Source organism: Epinephelus lanceolatus, chromosome 1, assembly GCF_041903045.1.
Source record: "Epinephelus lanceolatus isolate andai-2023 chromosome 1, ASM4190304v1, whole genome shotgun sequence".
NCBI classification, from domain to species: Eukaryota; Metazoa; Chordata; class Actinopteri; order Perciformes; family Serranidae; genus Epinephelus; species Epinephelus lanceolatus.
The window spans coordinates 42061260-42088534 of record NC_135734.1 but is presented as its reverse complement, the minus strand read 5'-3'; the positions used below and the strand labels follow the sequence as shown (position 1 = coordinate 42088534).

Here is a 27275-nt window from a genome sequence, read left to right as displayed (position 1 = left end):
TCCTGTGTCAGTTACCACCTTGTCTTTTTAAATCTCAACCATTAGAGAGAAATTCACACAGCTGACTCCAGTTCAGTGTGAACTTCAGTCCCACACGGAAGTACTCTGAGATAGCATTGCCCCTAATTCCCTTTGTCCAGCCCACTTGTATGCAAAAACTCCCCTGATTGGTACACACACGGCCCCCTAGGCTTTTCATTGGCCACGTGCTTGACTTTGTCACTCTCCCATTGGCTGGTTGAGTCTGAGAGCCCTCACCCTGCTTTGTGCTGCTGTCTGGGCAGCAGCAGGGGTCTGGAGAGTGGGAGGAGGGAGGAAAACCAAAGAAAGGACAGAATGAGAGACTGGAGGGGCTGAGTGGGGGAAAGGACCCATCTGAAAAAGAGAGGGACAGAGAGGGGAGATAGAGGGAGGAACACAACGAGGCAGAGGGAGAGGGGAGGGAGCACAGAGGGTTACCTCATCTTGAGCTGCTCGTGCACACGGTGCAGGGGAGAAGTTGTGGGAAAGTAAACAGCACAGGAGAATTCCAATCTGTTCTCAGCCACTTGCAGCCCTCGCAGGATACCATAAAGATGACTGTGCTGGACCCGGCAGTGTGGTAAAAACTGAGTGTATGGGAGGTTGCCGGGATTAAAGGGTCACCAGGGAGTGCCTGAAGCTTCTCGGAGGACACACTGCTGAAGATAAGGAGGTGAGAGGCGTCTATTTGTTGTCCTCTAAACACTTTCCCCCTTTCCTCCCTTCATTCTCCTCTGTCTCCCTCCTCACTCTCAGCATGGTTAGCATGTTGCAAAGACAGCAGCTTTGTCCAAAGGGGGCCATTGATGGAGTGGAGCTGGGGGTGGGTGTGCTGGTTTGTGCCTCTCTGTCTCAGTCCGACAGCTATATAGGAGCAGCTGAGAGGACAGGGGGAACATGGAGGAGGAGAGGATGGGAATGGCAGATACCCGTGTGGCCCTTTGGCAGAGTACACACCATCATGGACGATTAAACCTGAGCCTGCCTCAGAGAGCCGGCAGGGCTGCGGAGCGTGAGGCCTTGTTATGATAGCAGCAGTTCCCTGAGACAGACACCAGGAAGGATGAGTGAGAGATTGGCGGCACGTCCCAGACCCACACCTCTGGCCCGGCTGTTTTTCAGCAGCACTGCACAGCTCCTCCACAGCCTCAGGCTATATAAAGAGATCCCCTGGCCCAGGCCAGGCCTTAACCATTCCAGTTTGACGGTTGCTTCCCGGAGTACAATAGCCCCTCCCAGGATGGATTTCACGCTGCCTCAATGCTCTGAACAGAATAGAGAGGGGAGACAGGGAGGAGAGGGGTGAGGAGGGGTGCTAAGGGACCTCTGACCAAAGTAATTTGCATTTTGAGCTATGGCACTGTTTCTGCCTCACTTGCCGGATGTCCAAGTGCCTTTTTTTCTTTCGAGACACTCCATGGACTCACTGTATCAGATTTTTTTCTTGTTAGTCACAGTCCAGCACTTCCAACAGACATTAACAATCCGTGCATGCATGGCCTGAAGCTACCACAAAGACCTCACTATCAATGGGAACCCTTTCCCCTTTTGCTACACATTCACCCATGAAAACTTGCACGCACGCATATGTACACATGGAAGGGCCTTGGTGCTCAAGTACACAATCAGTCATTTGATAGTGGTGACACGCCTGCCAAATGTTTCAAGGTGTACTGGATTACACACTGACTACATCCCTTTGTGAGTGTCAGATAATTAACTTAGAGGAAGAATTCAGGGATGTTTGTTGAGGCTAACCTGCAGTATTTTGTTGTCACATTCGCATCACGTCACCCAAACTTTTTTATTTCCTGTTAAGGTCCAAACACACCAAACTAGATCAAGGAACTAGTGGTGACAAAGGCTGACTGCCTCACATTGCCTGCAAATTAGCAAGAAAGTTGCACTTAAACACACTGCAAAGACTACAGCTAGCGGCCAACTAGCATGTACGTTCTGCACATGAATAAAAGACTTTGACTTGTACAGACCCAGACACACCAAACCAACATCAATGAACTAGTGGTGACAAGGGCTGACTGCCCCTTTGCCTCACGTCACCTGCGTCTCAGCCAAAAAGTTACACTTGGGCACAGCGTAAAGATGACAGCCAACAGCCAACTAGCTTGTACGTTCGGCACCTTTTTTGGACAAAAGACTTTAACTAGTACAGGCCCAGACACACCAAAAAGACATCGAAGAACTTGTGCTGACGAAGGCTAACTGCCTCATGTCACCTGCTTCTTAGCCAAAAAGTTGCCCTTGACCATTGCGCACAGACTAAAGCCAACTAGCAAATACGTTCTGCACCCCTTTTGAATCAAAGACTTGAACTTGTACAGGCCCAGGTACTCCAAACCAACTGTAAAGACCTTGTGGTGATGATGACTGACTCTTGTGTCGCCTAACATTGCCTGTGTTTCGGCCATAAAGTTGTACTGGAAGACATGACAAAGACTAGAGCCAACGGCCAGCTAGCACGTATGTTATGATCTTGCGTGAGAGGGTATAACTCAACCAACAGGCAGCGATAGTCTTATTTGTCTTTCAAAAAGGGAAACCAGAAGACCAACAGGACGGAATCAAGATGCTAGTTAGCCAGTTAGCACATTAATATCACAACCTAATGCTGAAAGAACAAAGGATGCTTCAAAGGCTCAACGGCCAAAAACATAATCTTACAAGTTTGTTGTGATCTCATGCCGTCTTGACTTTAACTGTTAGTTTGGTTTCCTCCCTTACGTTTCTCTTCTCGTGCTGAACTGCCAGTCAGAGTGACGGGCTCCGACAGTGATTGAACATGCTGAATCGGCCAAAAAAAGCCGTCAAGGGCCGACAAGTTGCCAACGGTGTGGGACATACCACCAAAACTAGGGTGACAGATGCTCACAGACAGCCCGAGACCATCAGCTTGGTGTGTCAGGACTCTTAACTCTTCTGATAACAGAGTCCAAGGCCAAATCAACTCGACTACGCTGGTGTGAAGAGTAACTCATCATCATCACCTATTTGTTAAACACAAGCTTACATTGAACTCTGGGTAACTGGCCGATATGAAAAGCATTCTCTGGAACTTCCTGAATAATGACTGAACTCTTTGATTCAGGAGAATATTTTCATATGTTGGTGATATCTGCTTTGACTGGCACATGAAAAGAGTAGCCAAACTCTTTTGCACTGATGACAGTGAAAGCAGGCCGTTCCCTACCTGAGGCTGTACAATAGCTAACATCAGACAAACACAGTGACTGATGCCAAAGGGAACAACTGACTGTGATACAAGAGTTGGGTCACTGCACCTGCCACATACTGAATTGTCAGAGACGGTTTGCATCAGATATTTTTGATCTACATTAGTGTAGTTCAAATAACTATCGTTTTGTACTCTGTGTTGTGTCTCAGTTGTTGTACATGTTGTGATATGGTTCAATAGCAAGATCAGGCTGAATTTGACAGGAGATATTTAATGTCTCTCAGCACTCAAAGGAAACTTCATCTTAAAGCTTTGACTTTAAATCGTAAATAGAATGAACTCTTGAATTTGGACTCTTTTATCCTAGTCTTTGCTATTTCTAAGATAAACAGGGAGCTAATATATCACACAGGATCATCACACAAACTAAAGTCAATACTCTAAAAGTGACTTTCTGCTAAATATTTATCTTAGTGGTCTCACAGTTATTGAGCAAACACTGTAAGGCTGTCTGTTACAAAGGTTAAATTTGACAGATTGGTAATAAATTTGTTTTTTGGCCAGTGTATGTAAGGATACTATTAAAAAAGCATCATCTGCGTACTAGAATATATGAAAGAGGTATTTGTACACATGAAGGTGCCTTCATGCGTACCGGGGATAACTAAGCCTGTGGGCACAGTTTCATTACAGCTCTTCTGTGGCTCTGGAGAAACTGTGTACAGTCTGAGACTCTCTCAAAATAACCATGATGACATGTCAGTTTCAGATTGGAACCTGGAAGTGAGGAGTTTGAAAGGCGTGGTCATGTGCCAGGCATGGAGGGTTTAACTGTTTCTTGCAGTAGGGCAGGGTTTTTTTTTAATATAAAGACTGACGATGTGGGCTCCTAAGACAAAACTGAGACACTGGTGACCCCGCCAACCTCCCCTGTCATCTGCATCCTACTGTGAGCTACAACTTGATTTGCTTTTCAGCCTATGCGTTTACATGTTGGCAAGTATGCCACAGTATCAGTTCCTCTTTGCAATATATCCATGGATGCACAGACAGCTATCACTGGTTCACTTTGATACTGAAGGAAACTTAAAAATATGGTGATTCTCAGGCAAGTTCTTGAGTAATAAAAAGCGTCTTTTTATCATTTCTAAATGATGCATATCTGAGAGAATAGCCTCATAAAGCTAAGGTACTGAGAATCTACAAAAAACTGTACATCATTTCTGTTTGACTGAGTTATTACTCACAGAAGAAATGAGAGTTTTGACACTAATTGTGGCAATCTGAGCGTTTTAAAGGAGCCCTATACCAGTGGTTCCCAACTGGTGGGTTGTGGTCCAAAAGTGGGTTGCGGGTCCAATCTGAATGGACCAAAAGTGACTCACAAACGTGTCATTTGTAACACACTTTATTTTTAAAATTCCGATGCAGAGCTTTTATTTTGAAGTGCAGTTTCCTGCTGTAGAGTGAGTGACAAACGGATTGCTACTTGAAAGAGACAGCAAGCTAGCTCCAAGACATGGCTAAACCCAAGTGTGACACTAAATTTATTAAACTGTGTGTACTTTGAACTAATGACTAAAGAGAAATCTGGACCCTGTGGCTGGACCAGTTGGAAACCACTGCCCTATATAACACTCAGAGCACCAATACAGCAGCAAACAACTTTTTTCTATGGAAAGATATTGTGGGGTAATGGTGTCCTGAGCATAGACGGATGTCACAGTCCCTGTGTGTGTGTTGTAATCCATGCTTCTCTGTCTGTTGTTGTAGTAGATGGTGCATGTTAGTGCTTGAGCCCCATGTGTCCAACAAGCTGGCTAACTGACACGGCTCTGCTCTGCTGTCCTACAGTGTACAGCTGATATCAAGACGCTGTTATCGAGGAAGCTGTTGCTGTTGCTGTTGTACGAGTTAAATGTACATATAATAGTACAAACTTGAATTCTCAGTGTTTACAGTAATGTTATGATGTTCTGGTATTAGGTATTTCCACTAGTCGGCGCTGTTCAGGATGCTGGTAGTTCTTGTGTAATGCTGTGTAATGGCTGACTGATCAGTGTTTGGACTTCCTTCTCACACACCCACGTTGCTTACACTGTTGTTTGCACTGTTAGCACCGTTAGCTGCTAGCCACGTCCATGTTGAGAGCCATGTGCAAACAACCTTTGAATCATATGTTCTGAACATCATACACAGCTCCTTTAAAGCAGTGGTTCCCAACTGCTGGGTCGTGGTCCAAAAGTGGGTTGTGGGCCCATTCTGAATGGACTGCAAGTGACTCGCAAATGTGTCAAATTTGTAAAAAATGAAAGTACAGTGCATTCTGCCACAGAGCTTTCATTTTGAAGTGCCATTTCCTGCTGTAGATTGACTGACTAATAGACAGCTACTTTACAGAGACAGCAAACTAGCTCGACAATATGACCAAACAGAAGTATGATGCTTCATGTATTAAACTGTGACTAAGGAGTAATCTGGACCCCGAGGCTGGACCAGTTGGGAAACAATGCTTTAAGGAACTGACGCTTCACCTGCTGAGCAGGTTGAGAAGTGGGCCAAAACAGTGTGCCAACCACGACCTTTTAAGAACAGCCGTCCTTTTGACCTCTCTTTGCCTCACGCTGCTCCCTCTGCACCACCCTCACACTTTGAAAACCTCTGCATTAGAGGTGCAGTATGATCAATAGTTTGTGAAACTTGACCCACACCAGGAACCAAAAGTCAGGATATCTCGGTTTCTGTTGCGATGACTATGCTCATTCCTTTTTTCAGTCTGTCTCTTGTGAGTTGCTAAACTTCATGAAAGTGCAAGTCTAAATTGCAAGGGTACCCTGGTAATGTGTAGCATGTGCATAAGGCAGATATATCTATCTGAGATACAAGAGATGAAATGGTGGCTGCACTTATCTAACATTGGAATACAAGACATCAATCAAGAATCAAGACACCCTTGAGCAGTGCTGGAATATAACATTTAATCAAATACTGCACATATTTGAGGTAGGCCTGTTTGTACTTTACTGAAGCATTTCCATTTTCTGCTACCTAATACTTGTACTCCACTACATCTCAGAGAGAAATATTGTACTCACTTTACTACGTTTATCTTATAACTTCAGTTACTCGTTACAGCAACAGTGGTGCAGTGGTTAGCATTGTCACCTCACAGCAAGAGGGTTCCTGGTTCAAACTCAGGGTGGGGGGTCCCCTCTGTGCGGAGTCTGCATGTTCTCCCTGTGTCACCGTGGGTTTTCTCCGTACTCTTGCTTCCTCCCACAGTCCAAAGACATGCATGTGAACTGGTGAATCTCAATTGGCCGTAGGTGTGAATGTGAGCGTGAATGGTTGTCTGTCTCTATGTGTTGTTGTCTGGCGACCTGTCCAGGGTGTACCCCACCTCTCACCCAAGGTCAGCTGGGATAGGCTCCAGCCCATTAAACAGATGTGTAATTTGATTAGTAATAATCAGGGCAGAGAACTTTAAGAAATAGGGTCTAAATGATCCTCCCCAGTTGCTTTCCTGCAATCAATAGTTTATAGCGCTTCCTTAACAACAGATGAAGTGACAGTCTGAAGGGTGAACTGAGAGGTACGGTATGAGGGGAGCACGTGATCCCGAGGGTTATTATTAAGAGAGTAATCTGAGTAAACCATATCAAACTGATTTCCATGTTTATCAATGATAGTAATAAATGATTTTGTAAAGTATTCCAAGGCTAATTTTATGTCCAGTATTTCAGAGGTGTGATATATATTACTGCCTGTATGGTCATTGAGGAAAGCCTGTTCACTGAAAGTTTTTAAGTTTCTTTTGATAACAATTCTGGAGGTTGATTGTTCCCGTTTAGAACTTCTAACACAGGCTACAGGACAGTGGTCCCTGAAGCCAAGTGCAAGAACTCCAGAAGCCGTAATTTAGTCCCTTCTACTGGAGAGAATAAAATCAATTAGTGTTGATTTTGAAGGGTCCTTCAGATTGGGTCTGGTCGGTTCCTCAATGAGCTGTGACAGATTGAGATTATCACACATTTCCTTTAAAGTAGTTGAGTCGTTAGAGAACCAATTTAGGTTAAAGTCACCTAGAACTAGCATCTCTAACTGACTGTACTGAACAAGAAGGTCTGCTTATTCATTAACAGCACCAGAAACAGCTGAGGGTGGCCTATAAACACCCACCACATGTACCTTCAGAGCAATAAGTTCAAAGGAATGAGGAATTGTGACAGCATTTAAAACTGTAATGGACAGACATGACGTCACATACACAGCCACACCACCCCCTCTTCCCACTCTATTTAGAACTGTGTATACTCTGTTTAAGCCAGGTTTATGTCAAAACCAGGGTATCGGGGTCCGTCTGTGATATGAGAATTTCTAGCTGATCAGGTTTAAACTGATTACACAGACTTCTGATGTTTAGATGCATTAACCCCAGGCCATTTCTGGATTTGAACGTGTGTGGGTTCAATATTTGCCCAGCATCACAGGAGGGCCTACTTGCAGATGGCAACCTCCAGCTTGTTTGAGGTGTGAGGTTAATGGTGATTCAATTTCTGGGTTATAAAAGCTTGTACAGGAGTTAGACCAGTGGTGCTTACGAGGGCCATTAGTAATCAGAACAGGGATGTTAAACACAGGGTCAGAGTGGAGGATGAAGTGTGTTGTGAGGTCATGGAGTGAAAGCGTTTCAGGAGTGTAAAGTCAGTTCAGTGTTGGTGGATAAAAGGCATGTGCCTTCCTGTGATGGGTGCAGACCGTCGGGCCTAAAAAGCTGAGGTCTGTTCAGAAAGGCAACAAAATTGTCAACTAAGGGGAGGTGTGACATTATTTTTACTGTGAGCTGGGTCACCCTGTTTGGGCTGGGGCTTCTTCTCTGACTTCTCCCCCCTCTTTTGGTTCTGAAGGGTGGCGCTGTCTGTGGCTCTGCCTTCCTCCATGATCTTGTATTGAGGAGAACCATACACTGTCAACATCCTGTGTCCTCTCTTCACCTGAGGAGGAGGGGGAGGCGTGACATTATTTTTTTTACTGTGAGCGGGGTCACAGATGTGTTCATTATGATGAACACATCTGTGATTATCATCTAATATACTACACTAAAATGTACTTTACTTGTAAGAGTATTTCTACTCTAATATTACTATCTTTACTCAAGTAGAATAACTGAGTACTTTTTTCACCTCTGCCTTTGACTACCTCATGACCTCATGATTTGACTGGCTGTGAGGAGGAACTGCAGCACTTACTTAACACTAACAACACTAACTTATCCTCTCCTACATACTGTAAGTTTCTGTCTCAGCCTTCAGCCAGTGATGGATTCTTCAGATAATCATAGCTTTAGTTTTGCATAATGGAAGTTTTGCATGGAGAACCGGAGAGACTGAGTCACACTGGCTTTTGCAATCCAGAAACATTCACACATAAAGGTAATTATTGAGTCACTGGCATTGGTCAATAACCCAGTCAAACCTCAGTAAATAGAAGCAGTCACCTTTTATTAATTATCTTCAACTGGTCATATGCTGAAAAGCTATGGGCGACCATTATTCAACGAAACCTGGACATTTTTTTAAAACCAGTTTGAATAGTATTTTTCTTGATAAACTAAAGCACCGGTTCCTAAAGTGCTCCCTGTAGTGATATGCAGAGGAACCCCCCCCCCCCCCAAAAAAAATAAAATCAATACATTTAAATATGCTATCAAAATACGACAACATTTTGAATGAAAATATTTGGAAAATGAGTATCAGCCTGCTATGTTATCCTGTTCATGAGACATATTTTAGTGCACTGTTTGGCTGTAATATGAGAATTTGTGAACAAGAAGCAGGTGCCATGTGGTAAAACTAGGCAGTGCTGATTAAATATGAACCAAATCTGCTAATGTGTTGCCTATTTCTTCCCAAAAATGTTTTCAGAAAACACATTTTAGCTTACTGTTCAACTGTAATTTGAGATTGTTTTCAACCAGCTGGCCGCCATATTGTTTCCTGTGTCAAAACCATGGATGTATTAAGAGACCTGGATACAGGTCAGGGTAAAGGTGGAACCCTGTCCATTCCTATGACAGTTGCTCAGTGGCGCATAAAGCCAAAAAAGCTCTATTTTGTGGTACGAAATTCCCTGGATGATCAGTGCTTCTTCTGCATCGTGGGACCCATAGAGCAGGCGCTTTTGAGACTTCCGCTGGCCAAGCCTGCTACTTCAGGTTTAATGTTCCACTAACTTGGATGGGGATGAAATGATTTAAACTTGCTGCACCTCCAGACTTTTCAAATTAATTAAATCCTAAGAGTGGAATGAGTCATTCTGTGGGTGTTGTGACGCGCTAAATAATTAATCCACAGATTTACAGACGTTTCTTTCCCAATGTAAGTCAATGGGAAAAAGTCTTTTTGGGCCCCAAGGCATCACATGTTGGACCTGGGAGTTGCAGTGCCACTGTTTGTCCACTAGGAAAATTGGCTTCAAAGCCTGGCACACTTCCTTTTGGGCCTAGCCAGTACAGGGATGCTTGCATTACATCACCAACAAGTGGTAGAGTTTATTTGTCTGGCGTGGCACAGTGCATTCTGGTAATTTAGGCTTTCTACCTCTTGAGCAAAAGCATATGCCAGAGCCTTTCTTCTCTTTTTTTCTCTGGTCATGTATCACCAATTTTAAAAGTATTTGTGTCTTTCTACTACATAGACACCCCAGTTTTATGAAAAGACCCATCTCTCCAGCAGGGACGTACTTCTTTAAGCAGTGCCAGTGACGTCTCCACAGCACCTAATAAGGGGGTGGCCTTTGCAGTGAGGCTGTGACTGACAACAGTCAAAAATAAATAACCTTCTGATTAAAAATAAACCTGCTTCATGCATAAACTGACTGCAGCTGAACAGGGTAGGCCTGTGCTACTTTTTCTTAACGTACGTAGTGATGGCACTTGAGAGCGTAACATTTTACGAGCTGGTACGCGCTGTAAAAAGTTTGAAAAACACTGAACTGGAGCATTGTAAGGTTAACACATTCTGGAAATTCTAATCTCTGCTCAGTGTTTGTACATTACAGCACACATGAATCCAGCATTGTGCTGTGAGCACAAATGCCAGCTGGGAGGTGGAGGTTACTCCCACTGTGTCCTTGACTAATGTGACACCATTAGCACATCACTGCTGTTGTAGACTGACATTACTGGAGCTGCTTTCTACAGCAGAGGGCATCTGAAGGCCAGACTGGCTCCTGAATGAATAATATGTCCCTGAACATCTTAACCGTGGTAACATGATGGCAGACCTGGGGGAAGAGTATCTCAAATATGCATAGATAACCTTCTAATCATGTTGTGTTTACAGTGCGATATGATGTGCCTTTGGCAGGCAGTCGTCAGAAATTCATTTAAAGTGAAATTTAAAATATTCATAACATTCATAATATATAATGCAATAGACTTGGCCTCTTCTGTGTTCTAAAAATCTTTGGAAGGGCAATGTTATGTTTAAGGGAACCCATGAAATCCACAAATGTCTGTGAACAGCCTCCCACTCAGATTGTTATGCCTTTTGACAGGCAAAGAAAGATATATTCCGTCTGTTCTCAAGGAGCTGTTTGCAGTTCCTAAATTGGCCGAGTCACATTCGTATCTCTTGATAGGAAGTCCTCGGGGAAGCTGGAGAACGAAGCAGCGCCAGAGGCAGAAACGTCTCTGCCTGGCACTGTTTGTTGTTGTTGGTGGTCGGCTGGTCTCTCATTGTCTGCGTCTGAGTGTTTGTGCAGCATTTTCTGTTAAGGAAAAGCCTTAAGCAACGCTGCTCTCACTGACTTTCTGTTAGATATCCCAATGCTGTTTATTCAGTCGTCACCAGCTGCTGCTCTCTTCCATTGTCTATTGATATACCCGACTGCCACTGACCAATGGCTGTGAGGTTTGTCTGTAGTTGGTCAAACATAGCACTCTGTAAATCAGTGGCTAGAACTAAATATGCAGCTCAGCAGATCTGCAAAACCCTGACAGAAAGCTCTGAAAACAGTTACTGGTTAGGCACCTCTTTTTTTCTTCCTTTTGTTTTGAAACCCCGTGATTTCATTTCATTTTTAAAAGCAGATTACATACCCTCACTGCTTTGTGAAGTGAAGTACAGCACAAAAGGGAACTGAGATTAAATCAGGCAACATAAATCAGGTGCCAAGTGCACACAAGATCCAAGTGAGTAATCAAAGATTGCACAATTTGAATGGAAAGGACGTGAAGGGAAAAATACCACAAAATGATAAAAAACAACACCACTTCATATGCAAATACAAGAACTGCTATGTTTAAAACAACACATACGGTAATGATGCTTGCCATTTTCAATCAGAAAGTACACGTGTGCACGTGTGACCTGGCGTACCACGGATCGCCCATGAAAGTGTACACATACCTCACTTTCCTTTATTCACATACAACATCCCTCCACTCATTAGCACATTTGGTGCACAGCGGGAGAGTGTTCAGAGCTCTATGTAGGTCAGGGACAGGGTGTGTAGGAGTTGGTTTCATCTCTATTCTGTGATGTATCTTATTTTCCCCTCAAGAATAGCTTTCACACAGCTCCACTCCCGGGGCTCTTTATTTTTCTAAGCTGCAGTGTGTTTGATGGCTTGTCCAAATGCCTTCCCTCAAAGAAGTTTGCTCAGAATACCTGTCATTTTCATTCTGCAGAGGGTTATTTTAAGTGGAAAAACTTTCGGGCTCCAGTTCTGTATTAGTTTTATCAAGCTCAACTTTTATTCAAGGCACCAGCTGTCTTGTTGATTGTAATAATGTGAAAATATCAATTATGTCTCTGAGATATCTGGGTGTTTCTTATGCTCGTGTAATCCAATTCAGTCTGGTGAACAATTGGGAGTGATTGCTCAGTCAGCATGGCTTTCATCTGTGGGAGCACAGTAGCAATATCTTTCAATAAAATCTTTCAATAGAATCATACCCTGATGGTTTCTATGATGTTCTTTCAAAGAAGATGCTGCTTTGTGGGTTTGGCAGCACCTGTTTTTTTTCATACCTTCCTGAAAGTTTGCTGTGGTATATGGTATATGGTATATGATGGTATTGATCGGCAAGTTTGGTATGCTCCACAAAATCTCTTAAATATAAAGTCACAAAAGTTAATATTCTTATTTTAACTGAAAAATACAGCTGTACGTTCTAAATAAAGGTTTCTCTCTTTCACCAAACTAAGACTAATAAATTGTATAATACTGTATCATAATAAATGTTTTACCAGTGGAGAGACTGAGTCACATTGGGTTTTGAAATCTAGAAACACTGACACATAAAGGTATTACTGAGTCACTGGCATCGGTCAGTAACCCAGTCAAGTCTCTGCATATAGAAGCAGTCACCTTTTATAAATTATCTTCAACCGTTCATAAGCTTAAACATTTAATGTGACCATATGTTCTATGTTCATATGGCAATGTTCCACGCGCTCTCTTAACTTAAACAATATCAAGTCACAAAATGTCAAGTGTTAATATTCTTATCAAACAGAAAAATACAACTGTATATTCTGAATAAAGATTTCCTCTTTCACCAAACTAACACCAGCTTAACTGCCTTGTTAACTCATTGTTAGGATTGCAGTGGTATGAGATTTTCACAGTACGATAACCGTCTCAGAACATGTCGCGGTTTCATGGTACCTTATTTCTATTAGTTACAATAACCTGTAAAAGAATGAAAATAAAAGGGATTTTTTTTTTAAAGTGAAACAAAAGTTTATTACTATAATTCAAACATGAAACCATTTTTTAAATGGCAGTATGTGTACAATCCTTTTGAAAATGACTAAAATAAAGATGAGATTTTCTGTCCAGTTGCATTTTTCACTAGATTAGCAAATGAACACGGTATGATAACTGTAAATTTTCACACCATGGTAAACCTTGAAACCAGTATATTGCAGCAACTCTACTCATTGTAAAATATACTTCATTCAAACTTGACGTAAACAAAATAAAACTAAAATAATGAACTGGCAAAGTTGGTCTTGTTAGTCATTTATTTTATATTAGCTAGTTCACTGTTCCAACAATCACCAACTGTGGTTTGGGATAGTTCGGATTTTTTGAAGTGGGGTTTGTATGGGTACTTATCCATAATTACTGTATCACATACAGTAAAAGCCCCCAGTTTGGAGAAGCAGACGGGAGTGTTGACACAGAAGTAAAGCAATGTACTTCTGTAGATGGGGCAGCAGCAAAATGTAAAAAAAAGTCCCACCTAAAAAATCTGTAACAGTCTACGTCTAAGCCACAATTTTCATTTTACCTTACCGTCAGACTGCCCATTCAGATGGGGTAGCCATTAATGGCTTCAGTTCCCTATCTATGCTCTTGTCAAAGCCACCAGACTACATTGAAAAAACAGTAATTTTGGCTTGCTGAACACAGGAGCTGCTGGTCTACCGCTGCCTTGATCAGTTGTGTTATTCTGTGACTTTGCTGAATCCAAACTAACCCTTTTAAACACCAAGGTCACCCAATAACACAAACAAAAAATAAGTGATCAAAGCAGTGGTACACCAGCAGCTCCTGTGCTAACAATGTTAAATCTCTGTTTTTTTCAATGGTGTCTGGCTTGGAAGAGTGTGATTTAACGGCTTCAGTTTTCAGTTTACACTTTAACTGATTGGGATTATTTTTAGGTGGGACGTTTTTTTTGGTGGTTAAAATACATTTTGTTGCTGAACCCTCCTCAGCAGAACACTGCTTAGCTTCCGTGTCAGACTCCAGCCTGCTCTTCCAAAGTGGGAACATGCTGACTGACATCTACCGTATTTAATCGCCGACACTGACTATGGATAAGTACCTCATACAACCCCATTTCAAAAGATTCGAACCATCCATTTAATTCATTGCGTAAGATGTTAAAATATGCTGTTTTCCCCCACAATCTCTCTCTGCTGTTGCTAGCAGGCTGTTGACAGTCCTGTAATGTTAACCCATGGATTTATAAAGAGAAGTGGATATAGCGATGGAGGCCGGACCCAGTTCAATCCTTTGAAAGTTTGTCAGTTGCGCATGAAGCCAAAATTGTTCAACTGCCGCGTATAAAATTACCCAAGTGATCGACAATCAGATTCTGATAGTAAAACAAGCTGTGATTCTTACAAAAAATGTATCCACTGATTTATATACGTCTCTTTCACAATGTAAATCTATAGGATTAAGTCTTTTTCGACCCAATGGCCTCGCGTGATGGATTAGAAAGTTGTAATTCCACTGTTTACTCACTACAAAAATTGGCTTCAAAGCCAGGCACGCTTCCTGGGGGCCTTTGTTATCCTCACCACTCGCAGTTGCTACTTTTGTCAGCCCAGCTGCCTGTTATACCAGCAGAGAGTGGCCTCTGGTGGTGTGTAACATGCACTATTCTATATACAATACATCTTCAACACAGCCTCTCCATATGAGTTTAATAGAAAGAAGCGTCTGGATTTCTAAAACCCCTGGTATACTGTAATGCCCCCCAGGCTCACTGCTCTCTTCTGCCAAATCCCTCCTTTTCTCCACAACTGATACAAGCCATACCATACACTGCACAGCCATGGCCCAACTGACCTGTGAGCTAATCAGTATTGCAGTGACGAATGAAGAAACAATGGTTTCTGAGACTGGAGAGAAGTTTTTTTCCCTCCACAAAAGAGTCATTGTTGATTTGACCGATGAGTGGGCCGACTGGAAAAACTGTGTTTGTGGCACAGAGGACGTGGCTGGGTCCAAAGGCTGCAGTGGCATCTCATACTCGTAAACAGGCAGAGAACTGACTCCTCAAGAAAGCAACAGTGTTTGCTTTGCATAACTTGTAGTTTTCGCCATCTTCTTCAACACACATGGTGGTGCTTAAGGATTCAGAGCCATCACTACTCCTGAACCGCAGTACTAACAGACATCATGAACAAACATCATGTCCAGAGTCAGCCGTCAGCAGGCAATAGTAAAAGATAATGAGAGCTGTAACTGACATCATGACAGCCCTTGTATCCAGGTTAAACAACAAATGCTGACAGTGAATTTTACAGCCGGCCCGTGTTCATCCGCCTCCGCTACATGCTGTCATTTTCCCAACGGAGCCCCGACAAACAGCCCCATCAGGCCCAAGAATGTTCCCGCATTGGAAGCAGTGTGGTGCTAATCAAAATGCAAAGCAGATGCAGGGTTCATCGAGCGGTACACTAACATGCGCAGAAACAGTCTGGACGTCATAGAAAATCCCCACTTTGTGTCATAATGAAAGAATTACTGCGTGCAGCAATTTAATACCTTGAGGGCACGGGGGAGTCATGGAGAATTTCTATTTTATTTTGAAAATATGCTAACACAAGTCTCATTTCCATGATTACAGCTGACACTTTATGTGCCCAGCTATTTGTTGAGGAAGCACCGGGGTCTAAGAAGCACTGTAAAGCATGTTATGTGCTCACAGATACTGTATGCCTGTATTGATTTTTCATTAGTTTTTAATTAAGTCCTAAAATATCCTGTCTGCTGTCATACCTGTTTTCATTGATAAGACAAGATGAAATTAGCCTCTTAGGTAATTGAGGTCTGTAACGTTAGGGCAAATGTTTTCATCACTGTATTAATTAATCTGCCACTAAGCCTCATCAGACTCTTTGATTTAACTAAGTCTTTCTAACGGTCGTCCTGTTTATAGTGCCAGGATTATACCCTGCTTCTCTCTCTCTGCACACCAAGTGTACATTACTTCAGTTTTATTTCATCTAAGTTGTCAAACACTTTGAAATAGTTGCTTAATTTATGGTGTTTTTATGTTCTGCAAGAAAACACTCAGTAAACTCCACAGCCTGTACTGAAGAACACAAGTCTGGGAATTTCAGTCTGACCTATTGCTGTGTACACACTGCAGGTTTAAGAGTTCATGCCAGTTCAGTGTTGTTTAGCACAGCACTGATTTGTATCTTCAAGGTGTTTTACATGCGGCTGTTTCTGTAAAGCAGCTTTGCTATGTTTATAAAGACCAGAGGACATTCCAACCCCAAATAAGTCCTCATACGAAGGGTAGGAGTTAAAACAACACTCTTAATGTCATTACTCTGAAGACAGCACATTAGAAAGGATAATTTTGATATGTTTCAACTTGGACCCTGTTTTCCTTTGTTTAAGTGTCTGTGTCTAAGTGACTAATGTGGACAACAGCTTTTGAAATTGGTCCAGTGTTAGTGAGACCGCAAAACAGACTGCAGTGTAACCACCAGGGAATTTGTGCACCGTCAATATACTTCTACTAAAAGCACTTGTTTTGCCATTGACAGTGTCTGAACACATTATTGAAAGGATCCCTAGAGAGATGGACCTTTTTATTAAAGAGTAAGATCCTTTTTGTTTAACCAAAAAACAGCCCTGAAATCACTATCACCAAACCCACCAGACTCCATTTAAGTAAACAGTGACTTTATTATCATAAAACACACTTCATTTAGAGTCGACAGAAATAGAATGAAACTAACAAAAGCCATCTTGGTTTGTCTTTTCACTGGTCCAACAAACACCAACTCCTGTTTGGTTGAAATAAACCCTTAATTCACCCAGATAGATGTGAAAATATGCTGCCTCTATGCACGCTACAATTACTATTTATTTAAATGTCTGGTGAAAGTGGCAATGACGATATTGGGGCTGTTTCTTGTTAAACAAAAATGATCTTACTCTTCAATAAAAAGGTCCATCTCTCTAGGGATCCTTTCAATACTGTTGTCAGACACTCAGAATAATAATCCGAGCCTGACAGTGGCAAAACATGTACTTTTAATTTACGTATATTGAACTTTCTGTCACAGAAGCAGCCCCGAAAACTCCATCGCCAGTTCCAACAGTGTCCATTAAAATAAAGATAATTTCAGCATGTGTAGAGCCAGCATGTTTTTACATCTGTCTGGATAAATTAAGAGTTTACTTCAACTAACCGACCTTCACAGCGGATAAGGAAAAACTCCCCCAAAAAATGTTTAACAGGGGAAATAGATGTAAAGTGATCCATATGACAAAATTATACATAATGCCAATGGCTATTTCGGGGCTGTTTCTGGTTAAACAAAAGGATCTTACTCTTAAAAAAAGGTCTATCTCTGTAGGGATCCTTTCGATAATGCTGTCAGACACTTGGAATAATAATCTGAGCCTGTCAGTGGCAAAAAAAAAGCAATGATAGTGGTTAAAGGACGTAAACTGATGCACAAATGCCCATTAAGGTTACATTGCAGCTTGTTTTCCTGCTGTCGGCTGCAGCAGTCTCACTCCAATACTGGACCAGTTCCAAAAATAGTTGTTCCCATTGGTCACTTAGACACAAAAGGATTGGAAACAAGGGTACAGGTTGAAAATTACCTGTTACCCCTCAAGGCTCAAGCAATAGCACTGAGTTCCTATTAGGTGCAGCTTATTATCAGATGCAGTTGAAAAGACTGGTTACAGCTGATTGCAATCTTTTTTTCTGTGCTTTTGATTTGTTGTAGAGCAACATTTCAAAGCTTGTAAATCCCCTGTAGAAAGAATAAACATTACCTTAACTTCATTATTTAATGTCTCTGATATCAAAGAAGATTAAGTGTTATCATTCTGTCACCCAAAGCCTTAAGTAACCTCATCTTTATCTGTACTAAAATCTTTTTTGATTATGTGGTATCAATCATTTTTTCATCATCACTTTCAACTCATCTATTTACACTTGAATTTTGTCACTCTTTCAGGGATTATGTCTACTGTGATGTCTCAGCAGCCGCCAAAGGAGGATGAAGAGGAGGAAGACGAGGAGCAAGGGGAAGAGTTTTCGTTTGAGGACAGTGCTGATGAAGAGAAACTTAAGGTGGACAGTAAAGGGATCCGCTCTGACTCTGATAGATCTGTCCAGATGTCAAAAAAGGAGGACAGTGAGACATCACAGACAGGCACAGATGGCACACAGCTTCACAGAACTTCGCCTCCTGCTGGACAGGAGGGCGTCATCACCAAGGACGTAACTTCAACTTCTACTGGAGGTAACATATTTTCAGAAATTACATATATATATTAAACTGGTGCCAAATTAATCTTGGGTGTTTACTAGAGATGATAAAGCACTATTTAGGCAGTAAAGAACAATCTGAAAGTGATCAACTTGCACTGATAGACAGTGGAAGATGTACTTAAATCCTTTACTCAAGCAAATATATGTGACTCAGAACTTCCCTTAACCTGTTCAGACACCAAATATGTTCCACACACACAAAAAAAAAGTAAAGGGTGGGTTTCTACTCTAAATGCGCTCATAAATTAGCAAAAAAAATTTATTATGTTTTTTTTCTCTCCTGTCCATTCCAAATGATCAAATATATTCACGCAGAAATCATCAAATAGGAAAAATGACAATAAACAGTCTTTCTCGTGAATGGTTAACTCATATCAATACACAAAGTTGCATTATATATTTGCATTGTTTTCATCATCACGAATCAAAATATCCTTAATTTATAAAGCATCTGCAGAAAAGAGGATGTTGAAAACCTCCTCATATGAGTATTCTCCGAACATAATCAATAGGATGCTTTATAAACTGATTGTATCATTAGAAAATCAAATCAGAACAGTATTGCCCTACTCATTTTCCAGTGACACTCAGATCCACTGTCCACTTTAATGGGCGCATATTTAAAAAGAATCCAAAGTAAAAGCTAGAAAGCTTACTTGTAATAGTAATTTAAAATCTCATTTTTACTTTAAACACAGTTTAAACACAAATCAAGTACTTTAACAATATGATTTATTCACTGAAATGTGCCTTGTGCTTCCCTCTTGCTTCACAGTCAGCCACGCTTGTTAAAAAGTGGGTGAGGCTCATTGCAGTCCACTTTAGATAATGTTGAACACTGTGACTGGTTTATAGACATCATAAGTCTGTGCACTTATGCAGCTAGATAACATCAATCATAGATCTAGACATTCTAGAAAAGGTATGTCCATTGGGACACGAGGGGATCTGAACGGGTTCAGTAAATTTAAGCATCAACACTTAATTTTTAGCATTCTGGTGAATTTTTATTCCCCAAGTTGTGCATTTTCAGTAAAGTTCATGGTGTATATGGCTTAAATTTTGTCTCACTCATGGCTTTCTCCTTTTAAATGTTATCATCCCTCGCACTGGCTGCCAATCAGGGATTTTGATGTGTCACACACTTAAAATTCTCACTTGTGAATGGCGACAAATAAGTTCCCGGTTAAGATTTTTTTAAAATTAGAGTTAATTCAATTTCAATTTTTAGCCAGTGTTTTCCTCTTTATTAGGAAATGGGTGCATACAACTACGGAAGCGTATTGCATTCACTTGACAAATAAAAAAAGCCCTGTTTTTCTGAGTAATTTTTCCCTGTTTTTCGTGGTAATTTTTTTCTGTTTTTCAGGGTATTTTTTTCTGTTTTTTTGGTGGTAATTTTTTTCTGTTTTTCGTGGTAATTTTTTTTCCTGAACGAGGAGACGAGATACTTCAAAATCTCGCGAGAAGCTCCCACCTACAAGTGACCGGTGCCTGCGTAAAGTTGACAAACTAATGATAACACCATCTATATGACTTAAAGACAAGAGTATCTCCCAGTGTCTCAAACCCAAAACAAAGTAAAACTGGATTAAACTAAACAAGTGGGTCATGTTTGCTTCCTTTATATCGAGCTCTAAAGAAAGGAATGAAAGTGTCTGTTGTTCTATTGCTCTCTTAACATAGAAAAAAATACTCAGAAAAACAGAAAAAAATTACCCCGAAAATCAAACAAAAACCCCCACAAAAAACAGAAACAAAATTACTGGGAAAAACAGAAAAAAAAATACCACGACAAACAGAAAAATTTACACCGAAAAACAGAAAAATAAAAAAATTACTCCGAAAAACAGAAAAAAATACTCAATAAAACAGATTTTTTTTTTAATTTGTCAAGTGAATGCAATACGCTTCTGTACATAACATACTGACACAGTCCATTAAAAAAATAATGTAACTTTCTGGAAAAGCCCTGTTGAATATTGTAGTAATAATGGGTGGTTATTACAAAATCCCAAGGCACACCTGAATTGGCATCACTGCACATGATTTGAGAATAACTGATCTAAACAATGAGGGGGACATGTTGCCTGTGTCTCCCCCCCAAATCTACATCCATGTCTAATTAGCATCAAGGTGCACTTTAGATGAGCAGGGTACTTGAAATCATTAAAAAGATTATTCCTACAAAACAGCAGAAATTAATCAGTCACTTCTTATTGTGCAACATGGGGGCTGTTGTGTGGGGGGAAAGTAGGCCATATTTTATTATTCAGGTATCATTGGAATTAATAGGCTACTGTTTTGCTGGGGATAATGTTTCAGTTTCTGAGTCATGGGTTAATAATAATATTTCCCACCCACAGGTGTGTGTGAAGATAGATTTACCCACTATGCAGGACTTTCCTAAAAACCATGTATAGACTTAAACAGAGGTAACCCCTGCAGTCATCACCTGTGGCCTAGTTGAAGTATGTGACGGTGCCCTCTGCCTGTATTTTTCTTATTTTCTGTAGTCAGGACGTTTATGTGTGTGTATCCGACAGCAGGTGAGGTAACCGACAATCCTGTATAGTGACGTCATATTTCAAGCTAACGTTGCTGTCAGTTGAGCTAAGAGGTTAACGGCTAGTTTAGCTTCGGTTGCTAACTGTTAGCTAGCTACCATTTCAGTTAACGTTAAACCGCGGGGTTCACACTAACAACTCTGAACAAAACCGAAGTGAAAGGCTAGTTACGTAAATATAGGGGACTTACCAGTCAGCTAAGTAGACACTGGTGGGTGTAGCTCAAATATGGCGACTTACCGGACGATATATCCTCCCTTTTGGCGTAGGCTAACGTTAGCCGCTTTCCCCACTACTCCAGCCCCCGGCGCTAGCTAATGCTAAGCTAACAGGTGTGTATCAGCCTGTGCATTGAACAGAAGTATGCAAGATGATATCAACATTTCCATCCAAATTCTGGTAAGAAAGTTGACAAAACACCTCAAATGTCAAAATATTAGTTACTGTAAAGCAATGAGCTATGAATTAATAAATTATTTGGTACACTTCATTAGTTAGCCACTGAAAAATGTAGTTAACTGTGTCACAAAATTACAAAACTCAAATGCCCAACACTGGCGTCAGAAGTATTCATATTAATGTAAGTTATGGCCTTTCTTATATTATAATAAATATATTTTTTGTTTTAATAATTCTGACACACTGACCTGTTGTAGGAGTATTTTAATGTTGTGACATAGCAGGTACATTATGTTAGATGTGTCATTATTTGTTTTGTACATTAAACATACATACTTCATAAACTGTTTTTCAAGTGGTAAAATGAATTGTATGAGCAATAAATCATATTTTACAATCTGAAAATAAATTTTGGATTTAAATTATGATATTATAAATAAGTAATGAATAACTATGGCTGCTAAATAAATGTAAGTTGTGTGAAAAGTACAATAAATGTAGCAGAACATAAACCAATTTAAGCACAAAATGGAAGAACTGAAGTAAAGTAAGAAGAATAGAATATAACTGGCTGCTAAATAAATGTAAGTGGTGTGACAAGTATAAAAAAAAAGTAGCAGAGTTTAAAGTAATGTAAGCACAAAATGGAAAAACTGAACTAAAATATGAAAAAAATAAACTGTAATCATAGTTTCCACAAGAGTGGAAATTTGTTTTTGGTTCATCTGAAAAATGGAAAAATACTGGATACCAGGAAATTAAATTAAAATATAGTACATGACTAAATGTAGGCTATTTTGTTATTTTCCCCCACTGCTGATGGGTGTGGACTTTGACAGCTTGACACCATCTGGCTCAAATTTAGTGAGCCTTTATTTTGTTACTGTAGAGATGGAGTTAAAGTTGCTGTACTGTCACCAAAACCTACACGCTACATACTCCCAACATATGTGCTGTCATCAAATTGTCGCCAGGCCTATCACTGAAGCACAACCAACTTAGTTTTTGTACAATAATCTGTCTTTGATAAACTGTCTCTAATATTGTATGATTCTTCTTTTGGTAATATATCTGATCAGTTTCCCATAGCCACATGCTGTGTGAGTGACTTCAGTTTGTCTGTGGTTTTAATCTCTCTCTAACAGGATTTAATTATTGCCACAGGCAAACAGAACAGAGTTAACTTCCCCCTTAATTGGATGAAGTTATGTAGATATAAGTATGATATATTTACTACCTGGCTAACGTTGCCAAACAGGCCCTGGTAATTACACGCCCAGATAAAGAGATTTAGGTCTTGGAGAAGTTCTGTTGGACAAAGTGAAGCGATTAATGCTTAATTAAAAAGCTTTTTTACCAAGTCTGTGTGGTAATCCGCTAAGTGGGCTGTGGGGATGCGTAGGGGAATTCTGGTTCATAATAGTGTGTAGTGGAGGTCTGTTACTGTTATGTAATTGAGGGCTGAGAGCAGGCGAGATTCAGAGCCCTCCCTCACCAGATGACACGAGTTTACATGGTGGGGTCCAAAAGAAATCGATCATGACATGTGTTTAACAGTGCTTTCCTTGTACTGTGCTGTGAAAATACAGCACAACCGTGCAAAATCGTCTTGACTACCTTACACCATCTGCTTAATTGTCTTAGACTTAGGTGTCCTCCATGTAAGCAAGTTTGGTTTTAAGAAGTTCAGCTGTGTAAAACACAAAGTCACAGTCTTTCAAGCTGCCTTTTCAAAATTCTGACTAAGTTGCATTTGCCGTTTTTCAATTATGTGCTTCCTTTGCTTTGGAATAGTTTGTCTCATGGTTGCTGTTTCCTCACTCTGACAGATGTTCCAGTTATCAAGTCACCCAGTGGGTAAGTTGCCTTTGATTCCTATTACAGTATGGGGAAAATTACTAAAGGGTGGCGGAGAAAGTAAACACTCCACATCAGTGTTATGTCATTATGTCTGAGATAATGTCATGCTTACACTCCATCCAAACACGCCACAGTGGGTATGAGATACCGTGATGTTACGCCGCATCTATTTGTACAACATTTAGATGCCAGATGGCGTGTCACACCCACAGTGACGAGTGGTAATGTCAAGTAGAGAGTGATGTTGCTGATACAATTCTAGAGGGAAATCACAGGATTGCCTTATTCATTATGATGCCTACAGTATAACACGACGTGCCTTGCTTATATTGTATTATGCAGTGCCAAGATGATTTTAAGTTAAAAAGTCAGTCACCCAAGCAGGAAACAACATATTTTTTTCCACGTAACCACAGTGATATGTAGCCGTGCAATCAGTGCTAGTTTCCTCTGCTTAAGAAAGGCATCTCTAAGATTTCCACCCAATACTGGGTGCAAACTGGGGGGAAATAGAAGTTAATTTGTGATGCTCAGAGCATTAAATAATGACATTTGAAAAAAGCTAACAGCATATTCTCGTTCCAGAAATATTAGATCTTTTTCACTGCAAACATTTTGCAGGAAAAAGACAAGTGTCACTAATCACACTCATGGCTTAATTCAATTAGGTGTCTCTGTAAAGCAATTTCAGTGAGATAGGGTTTACAATATCAGGGAATCTAACCTGGGACACCCAAATGAAATGTGGTTTTAATTATTGTTATTAATAACACCTGTGCGTTTCCTGCTGTGACATGTGAAAATGTCTGCCTTGGAAAAAGCCTATGGGAACTATTTTCTACAGCAGTGGTTCTCAAACTTTTTTCAATAATGTACCACCTTTGAAATATTTCTGCCAGTCTAGTACCCTCTGACCAGCATAGAACATTGTGGGTAGAAAAAAAAAGCCTGAATATAGAGGTGCAATGCAGCTCTGCACCATCAGTGTCTGATTTACTAAACAACAACCTTACAAAAACTTTGACTAGTATTATCAGAGGACCTCATGTGATTTATAAGTTACACCCCTACATGTGTGTTAAGTGGTGCATTCTCACAGGATAAGCAGTCTGTATGTTACTGGTATTTACTGACATCATTACAGTCATTTTTAACTCCATTCTACACAACACAGAAAGACTACATGGTATTACTAGTGGTTATATACGGCGATAATCTCCTTTTTTCTTTTAAACCAAAACAGAACCAATTCTGCCACACATTGTCACGTTATCCATCTTTCGAGAGTTTGCTCTTCTAATTGATTTAAGCTTGCTTTTTGGGTGTCTGTGCCTTGTTGCCAGATGAGCCTATTACACCCAAAATGCTGTCAGAGCTTTCATTTATATTTGCCAACATAGCCTCTGTAATTCTAGACAGGGACAGAGGCAGAAACAATGCACAGTGAAGCACAGAAAGCCTAAATACGACTCCAAATCATAGAGATGCCGATTAGTTTGGATACTGATATTATCGCATGACCTCTGTGTTTTACAGAATTTAGTTGGAAATTTGTGGTGTTATTTTATTTGACGAATTACGAACGTGGCAGATTTGTATGGGATTAAGATCACTGATCACCTCTGTAATTATTAAAAATTACTAGAGGTCCCACGTAATACTAGTTCCGGGTGAATAATATTTTGTAAATTAGCATTTAAAGAAAATTTACCCCCTGCATTACTCCAAAATACCCCTAGGGGTAGACGCACCCCCATTTCAGAAATACTGCTCTAAAGTAAATGGATTATCAAGCTTCTGGAGAGACATATTTCTGTTTAGTTTTTCAAATGTCATTTTGTAGTGCTTTGAGTAGCACAAATGAAATCTCATTCATCTTCATTGTATTTGGGTGGTGGCGCAAGTTTACAAGCCCTGCGCACTTATCAAACACCCACTCATGTGATTCCAATTATCTAGGCTGGTTAGACCCCTCTCCAGGCCTGTGTGGGCGTGTTTGACTGTGTGAGTGACAGCTCCCTCATCTCCTGTTAGCTTTGCTGCACGTGCTAGGGTGGGACAAATAATTACACTTTTATCGTTCTTAATAGTACATGGACCTCACATAATTCCCCAGCACGGGTCCGCCCACCTTCAACTCGAGCAGTCGTCTTATCACACAGATTAAGTGAAAACACCTGGCTGTGTGGGTGTGTTGAGCCTTTAAAAGACGAATATCTCAAAAACTTTGCACATTAAACAAACTGCATGGTTCTACACTGCTGGGGTGAACATTTATTTCATTTACTGATTTGGGTGAAATGACATCTAAAACTTGTAGAATTTAGGAATGAGCGGTCCCACATCAACATTTGGAAACATTAAAGCAGACATGTTCATTTTCAGGTTCATACTTGTGTTTTGGGTTTCTACTGGAATGTGTTTACATGCTTTAACGTTCAAAAACACTTTATTTTTCTCATACTGCCTGTGCTGGAATGCATGTACTCACCCTCTGTCTGAGGCGCTTCGTTTTGGTGCCTGTCTCTTTAAGCCCCCCTCTGAAAAGGCCCAATCTGCTAGCATTTCCGCAGTCTTTCACATCTCAGCATCTCTGTATTGTGGCTGCAGGCAGGGGCTGCACAACTGACACAACTAGACAAGTTCCAGTTACACCACCACCAGCAGCCTGAACCATTGATTCAAGGCAGGATGGATCCATGCTTTCATGTTGTTTACACCACATTCTGACCCTACCATCTGAATGTGGCAGCAGAAATCCAGACTCATCAGACCAGGGAACATTTTTCCAATCTTCTATTGTCCAGTTTTGGTGAGCCTGTGTGAACTGTAGCCTCAGTTTCCTGTTGTTAGCTGACAGGAGTGGCACCTGGTGTGGTCTTCTGCTGCTGTAGCCCATCTGCTTCAAGGTTGGACGTGTTGTTGGTTCAGAGATGGTCTTCTGCAGACCTTGGTTGTAATGAGTGGTTATTTGAGTTACTGTTGCCTTTCTATCATCTTGAGCCAGTCTGGCCATTCTCCTCTGACCCCTGGCGTCAACAAGGCATTTTCACCCAGAGAACTGCTGCTCACTGGATATTTTCTATTATTCAGACCGTCCTCTGTAAACCCTAGAGAGGGTTGTGTGTGGAAATCCCAGTAGATTTCTGAAATATTCAGACCAGCCCGTCTGGCACCAACAACCATGTGACGTTCAAAATCACTTAAATCACCTTTCCTCCCCGTTCTGATGCTCGGTTTAAACTTCAGCAGGTCGTCATGACCATGTCTACATGCCTAAATGCATTGAGTTGCTGCCACATGATTGGCTGATAAAGTATTTGCATTAACAAGCAGATGAACAGGTGTACCTACTAAAGTGGCCAGTGAGTGTGTCTACATATACTTATATATCTATATCTATATCTCTATATATATATACATATATATATATATATATATGTGTGTGTGTGACAGACAATAAGGACAAGCATCATATGTCCCTTTAAAATCCAACTGGTATTCCGAGGCTGTATTATTGGAAATGTGAATTGAACTGTAGTCTCGGTATACAGTTCTGGCTGAGTAGATGTATGAGTGAAATGACCCCAGACCTGGTGCAGTCAGACATCTTTCATACAATCAAGAAGGCAGTTTGCTTCAAGGCCCCAGCACAGTAAATGATAATGTGATAGTTTATTGATTCCTCTACTGCAACTGTCTTTTGCCTGCTCTCTCCACGAGGAGGTCGGCAGTCAAAGTCACCTACAGAACAGCAGCCCTGGAGCTGATAGACAGAGTCAGTTTTTTCCAAAACATACTTTAGCTTGCTTGAACCGAGTCAGGGCATTTGAAAGAATGGAATCTCAGCAATCAATAGAGTATAAAACAAAATGAAATGAAGGCTGTTATACAGTTTTTAGCTGTGAAACTTATACCATCTTTATACAGGGAGAGCACATCTGAACTGCTAGAACCACCAGACATCGATAAAATGTGAATAAAAACATATTTATACACTTGAGTATCACTATACTATGTTTTGTCATGCTGTATCATCTCCCAGAAAACACTGTCAGTTTAATTTACATGCAAAGATTAGTGGTTAATTTTTTGTTGTGTTTAAACCCCCAAATCACAAGATTCTTATGTGTTGTAATCTCTCGTGAGCCATTTGACTCTTCCACGCCAACCT

The 27275-nt window shown here is 40.8% G+C and overlaps 1 protein-coding gene across 2 annotated transcripts in view; it reads left to right on the top strand.

Annotated features, from left to right (window-relative positions):
* Positions 1–434: 434 nt before the first annotated feature.
* arhgef10la (Rho guanine nucleotide exchange factor (GEF) 10-like a) overlaps positions 435–27275 on the top strand; it is a 169033-nt gene continuing 142192 nt past the window's right edge. Inside the window, exons 1-3 of one of the 2 annotated variants that reach the window (XM_033627803.2) lie at positions 435–694; positions 17959–18246; positions 23071–23098. In XM_033627803.2, coding sequence (XP_033483694.1) covers positions 17964–18246; positions 23071–23098 — 311 coding nt within the window. In that variant the 5' untranslated portion in view covers positions 435–694; positions 17959–17963. The remainder of the gene's footprint in view (positions 695–17958; positions 18247–23070; positions 23099–27275) is intronic. The other variant, XM_078170616.1, reaches the window with a different exon arrangement.